The 9,646-nt window shown below is 43.5% G+C and overlaps 1 protein-coding gene across 1 annotated transcript in view; it reads right to left on the reverse strand.

Moving 5' to 3' along the window:
* Positions 1-577: 577 nt before the first annotated feature.
* Positions 578-9,646, reverse strand: part of LOC109299068 (alpha-1,3-mannosyl-glycoprotein 4-beta-N-acetylglucosaminyltransferase C-like) — a 16,761-nt gene continuing 7,692 nt past the window's right edge. The window contains exons 2-4 of the mRNA XM_019519561.1: positions 7,168-7,331; positions 5,234-5,378; positions 578-1,875 (exon numbers count right to left, since the gene is read on the reverse strand). Of these exons, the coding sequence (XP_019375106.1) occupies positions 734-1,875; positions 5,234-5,378; positions 7,168-7,331 (1,451 nt within the window). The 3' untranslated portion in view covers positions 578-733. The remainder of the gene's footprint in view (positions 1,876-5,233; positions 5,379-7,167; positions 7,332-9,646) is intronic.

Raw genomic sequence — 9,646 nt, forward strand, 5'->3', positions numbered from 1 at the left:
GCTAATTCCCCCACAGACGCGCCGTGGGGTGGGAGACAAGGCACCACTCCCTGCTTGGATCACAGGGCTCCACTATCCATAAATCCGCCACTGCTTCTGTCTGCACCTTTTGACATGAATTAGAAGATAAACACAATGGAGGAAAAAAACCCTATTAAATAACAGAGAAGTGTTGGTGCAGGAACAAATGGGTAGAGAATGTGTGCCCTAACCCTCAGGGGATGGATAGCACTATTCATGGGAGTGTGCTGTTTCTTCTGTCAGTGACCTGCATCCAGCCCTCCAGCTGTCAGCTTATAATTATGGGGCAGCACCAGTACTTAAGTGGCTTTGCAAATTCTGGGTGAAAACTTAAGCACCTATAAGGTTAGGAAGCAGCTGAATAGTATTTGTTTTTGTATAAAAGATGGACATGGATACAGATGAGCAGCTGAGTACATCTGAGGATCAGGCATGCTTAAGGGTGGGTGCATAAGTGACTTCTACTACCAATCAGCTTTCATAGACACAATTACATTATGGAGAAAAAAGTTTAATAAATTGCATAACAGTGTGTTTTAGCCAGAAATGCCTCTCAGATCTGGCTTTGTTTGTGTATTGGTGAAACAGTTGCTTTTGTCATATAACTCTGGGATTTTTATACAGTAAAATAAAATACGGATTCCTTCACAACATATTTGAGCATAAGTGGCAAATTCAAATTTGTGTATAGAATCCAAATCTTAACCCATAATTAATCCTTCTTAACCCAAATATTTATTTTTCTTATTCTTAGCCATTCCTTTTGTGTACCTGTTACTTGTATTCGAAGGCAGTCAATCTGCTCCGACAAAGCCTCATAGTTGTCCATTTCAAACTGTCCAATGTGAAAATCTCCTACTTTTCTGAAATACTTGCATGTTACAGTACCATTTTCTTCTGTTTTCAGTTTACCCATTTCTACATAACCAGAATGAAGAATGTCCTGAGGATATTTAGTTGATCCTGTATAAATCTGAATCCTCAGAGGAATGATAGGTGTTTGAAAAATCATGGTGAAAGTTTTCCCTGTTGTTACATTCTTCCCCCAGAAGAAACCTCTTCCAGGTGGGCATACTTCTTGAGCCAGGTAATCTTGAAATACTGCTATGTCTGTGTAACAGGAAGCATCAATGAAGTCTCCAAAATCCCCAAAATCTTCATGGAACTCTGAATCTTTAAATATATTTTCTACATTGTGGAACGAAGAAATTCTACCAATATGCTGAAAAAGAGAAGGTGTGAAGGTAATCATTTTTTTCTGAGCTTTGGACTGGTAGAAAAGTTCCAAGAGCCAGTCAGAAGGCATCTCAGAATAAAACATCAACAGGAATCGTGCCAATTTGGGAAGATCTTCATTGTGATAGAGTTTTCCTATATAGCCCAGCTTGGAAAAGGCTACTGTAGTCCAAGGCTCATTTTTATCTTCTATGTATTGTCGTATTACTGAAAAGAAACCATTGGCACAAATCACATCATCTTCCAACATCAAATAATAGTGAGAAAGACTGGCACAGAAGTTAACTAAATAAGCATAGTCTACATTCTGTTTTGACTTGGCCTGAATTTTTTTCTCTTTATCAAAGAAGCTTCTTTTTAGGCCTTCTAAAGATGGGTAACTGGCTAATGAACTGTATATAACAAGAAGGTTTCCAGACTCAATATACGAGGTAAATTCATCTTTAATATCTGTAGCTGTTTTCTTATTTAGATAAAAATGATTATTTGCCAAGTAGACAACTAGGACCATCTCCTTTAAATCCACTGGGCTGGAACGTTTAAAAATGGATTCAATTGTCTTCAGTAGGTATTTTCTATTCTTCTCTTGTATGGAGGAGATTCCAATGGACAAGTATTCTACAAAAGGTGGAAACAGAAATAATAATTTACATGCTCCTTTTTTCCCCTCTTATAAGCTCTTCTTCCCCTGGTGATGTAATGATGGGGTCTAAGGAAATTATAGTCCCTATCTGTTTCATCTGTTTTGGCCTCATGTCTCCTTTTAGAAATTCTAGTTGCTCAAGAAAACATGTACCCCTGTATCTACCCTGTTACAAATTCCACATTCAATATAAATATGACATACTTACCAGAATCCAAGATGACTGAATTTAAGACAACCCCCCCAAGAAGTAGATTCTATATATGGAATATTATAAATGTGTTATAACTTTCCATGTACAGAATCTAATTATTGGGCGGTTGTCTTAAATTTGTCCCCCTCACTGCTGTGGAAGGAATGCTGTGACAGGGAGAAAGCAGCAGGGAAATCAGAGTCGGGGCAGGCAGGAGGAAAGCAGGGGTAGAGAACAGGTGGTGGGAAAGCAGGGGGTAAAGTAGGGGCAGGGGAGCAGGCAGTCTGCCCTCTACCTCTTGTCCCCCTGGTGCCTATCTCTTCACCACTTCACCCCTACTACTTACTACCCCAGCTACCTCCTTGTTCCACTGCTTCCCCCATTGATCTGGGCACAGGGAAAGCCCCAGAGCCACTCTTCCCCTGCACTGGCAGGAGCAGCTATACTGGGAGCCCTGGCTCTGCAGTGAGCAGATTTCTCCTTCCCTGCCTGCTTGCTTCCCTGCTCCAACACCCTGCTGGGAGGGAGCTGGCTCAAAGGAATTATCTGCACACTGCTGAGCTGGGCTTCCTGCATAGCTGCTTTCTGCAGTGCAGGGCAGAATTAGCTCTGGAGCTCCCCCATCCCTGCTAGAGCTAGGGTAACCATAAGGAAATCCAGGACACCTGGGACACTGAGTGCCCCCTCTACTTCCAAGTCAGCAGTGTTGCTGCAAGCAGTGGCAGAAGCCAGTGGTCACGGACATGGGCACAGTCCGGTTGGGAGATGGAGCTACCTGGAGCACCATGTTGCTCCACCTCCCCACCAAACTGCACCCTGCACCCCTACAATTCCAGGACTCTCATTTTAATTTTTGCCAACTGGCCAGGACCAACCTTTGAAATCCAGGACTGCCTCGGGTGAACTGGAACGTATGGTCACCCTAGCTGTAGGTGAGTCAGACTGCTCCAGCTAGGAGCTGTGAGGAGATGCTCTACAGGAAGCACAGCTGGCTGGAGACCACAGCAACAGAGTGTAGATTTCTCCTTCCCTGCCTGGCTTCCTGCCAGCGAGGGAGACAAGGGGAGTGGGGAAGGGGAACTGGATAGGGAGCAGATGCTGGAAACAGGAATCTGCACAGTGCTGATGCTGTCCCTGCCCCAGCTGGACTCCCTGAACAGCTGCTTCTCCTACCTTCCAGCTGTAACACTTGATTCTAAAGTGAGGCTTTGTTTTTCCTGTGTTGAATGGGGGAAAAACCTCATCTTAGAATCAAGTAAATAAGGTACTTTTCATTCCACTATATGCACATAATGTCCATCACACTTCTCTCAAACATTATGATTAAGTAGTATTATAGATAGGGTGACCATACATCCTGGTTTGGCCAGGACAGTTCCAGATTTCATAGGCTGTCCTGGCATCCCTGCCAGTTGGTCAAAATGGGAGCCAAAGTCCTGGATGGGCAGGGATCGCCTGGGTTGGGGTGGGGTGGGAGGAGTGTGCTGGTGTGCATGTGCTGGTGTGCATATGCTGGTGTGCACGTGCACATGTGTGTGTGTGTGTGTGTGTGTGTGTGTGTGTGTGTGTTGTCCCAGAATGAAATTGGAGCAAGGCAGCTTGGACCCTTGCCATGAGGGCACCATCAGTCCATTGAGCCTACCCTGCTGCTAGAAGGGACCTATATTTGGAGGGAAGGTGTGGGCACTGCCCTGGGTCTGCAGCCCCAGCCTGGCCAGGCCAATCAGCAGTAGCAGCAGGAGCAAGAGGCCACCCAACTATAGTCAGTGCCACACCCCATGCTTGCATGTGCTGCCTGCGCAGGATGGGCATGGAGGAGTGGTGGAGTCATGTGCCTGGCCATGCTGGCTGCAGAGGTGCTGTTTGCCCAGGCCTTCACAGAGCCTAGCACCCCCTGCACACCAGTCCATGCCTCCTTCCAGGCACTGCAACCAGGAGCCAAGGAGATGCCGGGCAGCCCCATGCCAGATGAGAGGATACATGCACCAGGCTGGAAGGAAGGGGGAATCATAGGGGCACAGGGTGCAGTCTAGCAGGGAGGTGGAGTGGCATGGTGCACCAGGCAAGCAGGCAGGCAGGCACCATTGCTGCCCTCCTGCCTGGTGTACCATGCCACTCCGCCTCTACCTCTGCCTATAGCAGCACCGCTGACTTGGGCGGGGGCAGGGCAGAGTCCTGGATTTCCCATGGTCCCATATGGTCACCCTATTTATAGAACACACAGTAGCACAAACTGAATGCTCTGTTATTCATGAATGAGACATACAGTCTGATCCAGTGATCAGATCTTTGGAAGCTGGCTCATGGGGCAGCCAAGTGAGATAGACATGTGGGGCCAAGAGGAAGAGTACAAGCTCAAAGGCTTTGTAGCTCAGTGAGCTGGCAGCTCAACACCCCTTGGCGTCAGGGGGTCCTAGAGCCTTAGTTCCCTAGCCACTAGGCTGTTGAGCTAAAAAGTAGGTGGGAGGGTGGGGGGGGGTCTCCTTCTCTGATGGGTATATGCACAGAGAGGTTCTATTTCCTCCTATGGAAAAATCTAATTCCAAACTGTGTGTAACTGCAAGGAATTGTAATTATGCAGTGCTCAGATGAGTGAAGGGTTAAATAGGAACTGGCCCCTTGGGTTGTGCCCCTTATGTTTTGCCAATGGTAAGTCAAACTCTTGAGCAAGGTATCTATCTTTCAGCCTACAATTAGATTAGTCACATATCTAAAATTAAACACAAGTCCAGTATTTTGAATTGAAGCCTACAGCTGTAATTTTGCTATCCTGCTGGATAGCTTCAGTGAGCTGAGTTTCTGCGGAGTGAAACTACGAATAGAATGAAATGCAAAGATGTTACATTCTCCCTCTCCTGTAGTTCAGGATGTTTCAGGAGAGCACAAATTACTCAGTATCTTAATCAAATCTCAAACTAGAGAAGCAGAGCTGTAAGAGACCTCCATATGTCATCTAGTCCAACCCCCTGCCTGAGGTAGGATCATCCCTGTCCAAACCATCCTATACAAATCCATTGTTCAATCTCTTAGCAAAACTACACAATCACAGTTATAATTTATTCATGTTAGTCATCTATATTTACACTCTAGTATGACAATAAAGAGATGAGATGAATGACCAGAGGTCATCTCATGCTCACTTTTCCTGGTGGGAGGAAAGCCTAAGAGATATTCATATGGAATAGGCAACGGATCCATCACACTTCTTTTTACAGTAAAATTCTGATTCTGTAGTGTCTCACAAATAGCCTCCAAATGAGTGGCTCCTTCCTTTCCTGCTTTTTCCTTAAAAATGAAGAACATATTAGATATTATCTAATATCTGAGATTGACTAAATACAGCATACAATGTAGACATTATTGTTCCTTTACATAGTGGACACATTATTTGCCTGTGCCATCATTCTAAACCTGCTAATTCTTCATTCTAGGCAAGACATTGTTAGTTTTTTATGTACACACTACAGCAACGAGCAATGGCACAGGAGGACAATTTATAACATGTTTCAATGGAGCTCATAGCCAACTGTTAGGAAACTTTTCCTCACAAAAATTCATAGACTGAGAATTATATGCATTAAAAAATCATTGTATGGCGTATGCTAATCGAGTTATTTTTCTTAAATAAAGTTTCAATGCAACTTTTCAGATAACTTCAATGTATTCTCAGCTAGGAAAATAAGAACCCCAGGTCACTCAAGAATATTAATTAACTCTCAGAAACTACTTTGCAGATTGCATCTGCAGAGAGCAATTATATCAACAAGACAAAATGCAAAGCTATGCTGAAATATTTTTTAAGCTCTCTCTGAACCAACAAGCTCAGGAGCTGCAAGCAGTATGGCCTCTTTGAATATTTTGTAAGTTTTCACATTTGCTATTACCAGTATTTCTCTTAGCATACTAGTGTTAGAAGTCCAAATTGACATTTCACTCCCCACTCCCCTTATCTCCTCCCCCACCCCCCGAGTTCGAAGACTGACCACTCTGTTTGGTTTTTTTTGCCTTGGTGGCACACACAGAATTCCCTCACTGAAGAGTGTCATGGAAGAAACTGAATGGTATTATTCAGGCAATTATTCATACATTCACAAATATATGATACCGTACATTTGTGGTAAAATAGCCCTGTTAAAGTCAGAAGAAATTCTGTAATTAGTTTTAGTGGGGGAGTGGGGGGGGGTGTCTAAATTTGACCCATGATCTATGAGGTGTATTTTGATATTCATTTGACCTAGAAAGGTTCATGTCTGAGTAGACCTGAATACAAGCCCCTTCATGTTCCCATGGCCTTAGCAGCAATTCTGATTCACTGGCTAGGCCAGCACCTTTGTGGGTGTGTTCTGGCAAAAAACACTGCGCACAGTCAAGCAAGACAAGAGTTAAACCAAGCAACACAGGTCCCTCCCCCCACTATTATCCTATCAACTAAAAGTCAGTCAAAGAACTTCAATTACTTAATAGTATTTAGCCCTCATAATACTTTTCATCTTCAAAGAGCTTTACAAACATTAACTAATTAATCCTCATTATTGGTAAGTAACCTAATTTTCCTTCTATTCCCCATCCTACCTCTCACACATGCTCAGAACAATTCTCAAGGCACTTCACTGCATCAGGACTCAAGGGGCTGAGAATCCAAAAAATATGCGAAGAACAGTTTTATAAAAAAATATGAAGCTAAAAGAACTATCAGTCCAACTTTTCATATTGTTTAAGGAATAATGATTATAAAGGCAAGTGTGAGCTCCATTAGCTGTGCAACAAAGTTCACTGATAAGAATATGTATGAGAAGCATTACCTTGGCTCTCTTCCTCTAGAGGAAAAAGATTTTTTCATTTAAAGCATGATTACTGCAGGTCACTGCTGCCATTAAAGAGCTGCATATTGTTTTAACTGCTGAAAAATAGGTTTTTTATCACTGAAAAACTTAATGGGTTTTCTTGTAAAACATTTGTAATTGGAGAATTTAGTTTTTTGTGTGTGTTCTCATAACTAATACTTCTGTTTGAAATAAATGCATGTGTCATCCCTTAATAGTTACCTAGTAAATGTAATTAAACCAGAGTTTACCATTTTAAAGCAGCTACATTCTTCTTGGTTTTTATTCCAAATAATGGAAAACAGAGCGATGATAATCACAAGGAACAAAAATATTCTAGGAAAGGTTCTCCAATACCAAGCAAGTGCCTTCTGTAGCTTCTTGGTTTTCATTGTAGTTTTTCCTCTTGGGTCCCCTTTAAATACAAATCACATGCAAGTCAATAACATAAGATAGCAAGATGCAGAACATATAACATAGAATCATAGAAAATTAGGGTTGGAAGGGACCTCAGGAGGTCATCTAGTCCAACCCCCTGCTCAAAGCAGGACCATCTCCAACTAGATCATTCCAGCCAGGGCTTTGTCAACCTGGGCCTTAAAAGCCTTCAAGGATGGATATTCCACCACTTCTAGGTAACCTGTTTCAGTGCTTCACCACCCTCCTAGTGAAAATATTTTTCCAAATATCCAGCATAAACCTCCCTTGCTGCAACTTGAGACCATTGCTCCTTGTTCTGTCATCTTTCACACTGAGAACAGTCTAGCTTCTTTGGAACCACCCTTCAGATAGGCTGCTATCAAATTCCTTCGCAGTCTTCTCTTCTGCTGACTAAATAAACCCAGTTTCCTCAGCCTTTCCTCATAAGTCATTTGCCCCAGCCCTTAAATCATTTTTGTTGCTCTCCATTGGACTCTCTCCAACTTGTCCATATCCTTTTATCCTTTCTATAGTGGGGAGTCCAAAACTGGACACAGTACTCCAGATGTGGCCTCACCAGAGCAAAATAGAGCAGAATAATTACTTCCCTCGATCTGCTGGCAATGATCCTACTAATTCCGTCCAGTATGCTGTTAGCCTTCTTGGCAACAGGGGCATACTGCTGACTCACATCCAGCTTACTGTCCACTGTAATCTTCAGGTCCTTTTCTGCAGAGTTACTGCTCAGCCAGTCAGCCCCCAACCTGTAGCAGTGCATGGGATTCTTCCGTCCTAAGTGCCAGACTTTGCACTTGTCCTTGTCGAACCACATAGGATTTCTTTTGGCTCACTCCTCCAATTTGTCTTGGTCACTCTGAATCCTAGCCTTACCCTCCAGCATGTCTACTACACCCCCAGCTTGGTGTCATCTGCGAACTTGCTGAGGGTGCAATCCATCCCATCTTCCAGATCATTAATGAAGATATTGAACAAAACTGGCCCCAGGACCAACCCCTGGGGCACTCCACTCAATACTGGCTGCCAGCTAAACACTGAGCCATTGATTACTATTCATTGACCCTGACACTCCAACCAGCTTTCTATCCACCTTACAGTCAATTCATCCAACCCACACTTCCTCAGCTTGCTTGCAAGATCGCTGTGGAAGATCATATCATAAACCTTGCTAAATTCAACGTATATTATGTCTACTGCTTTCCCCACATACACAACCAGTCACCTCATCATAGAAGGCAATCAGGTTGGTCAGGAATGACTTGCCCTTGGTGAATCCATCCTGACTGTTCCTAATCACCTTTTTCTCCTCCAAGTGTTTAGAAATGGATTCCTTGAGGACGTGCTTCATGATTTTTCTGGGGACTGAGGCGAGGCTGACTAATCTGTAGTTCCCTGGATCCTCCTTCTTCCCTTTCTTAAAGCTGAGCACTATATTCGCCCTTTTCCAATCATCTGGGACATCCCCAATCACCATGAATTTTCAAACATAATGGCCAGCAGCTCTGGAATCACATCAGCCAGCTCCCTCAACACCCTTGGATACATTGCATCTGGCCCCACATCCAACTCTAAATAGTTCCTAACCTGTTCTTTCACCACGGAGGGCTGCTCACCATCTCCCCAAATTGTGCTGCTCAGTGCAGTAGTTTGGGAGCTGACCTTGCCTGTGAAGACCAAGGTAAAAAAGGCATTGAGTACATCAGCCTTTTCCTCATCATCTGTCATTGGGATGCCTCCTGTATTCAGTAAGGGACTCTCACTTGCCCTGACATTCCTGATGTTGATGGCAACTTATAGAAACCCTTCTTGTTACCTCACACCCCTTGCTAGTTGCAACTTCAATTGTGGTTTGACTTCCTAACTTCATCCCTGCATGTCCAAGAAATATTCTTATATTCCTCCCCAGTTGTTTCTCCAAGCTTCCATTTCTTGTAAGCTTCCTTTCTGGGTTTAAGCTCACTGAAGCGTTGTCTACTAAGCCAAGCTGGTCACTTGCCACATTTGCTATTCTTCCTGCATGTCAGGATGGTTTGCTCCTTTGCCCTCAGTAAGGTTTCTTTAAAATACAACCAGCTCTCCTGGACTCCTTTCCCCCTCAGACTGGCTTTCCGGAGGATCCCAGATACACACATGATACAATATGTATCTCCGTATCTCTTTTTCTCAGCAGAAAATAGAATTATAATGAATTCTTATTTTTTTCCCCCTGTACACAAAAAAATCCATTAAATTAACACAAGATAAGGATTTAATTCTATCTTCCCCTAAAATGCAAGTGGAAAAGTACTTTCA

This window comes from Gavialis gangeticus, unplaced genomic scaffold (assembly GCF_001723915.1).
Source record: "Gavialis gangeticus isolate Ggan-Ray unplaced genomic scaffold, GavGan_comp1, whole genome shotgun sequence".
Lineage (NCBI taxonomy): Eukaryota > Metazoa > Chordata > Crocodylia > Gavialidae > Gavialis > Gavialis gangeticus.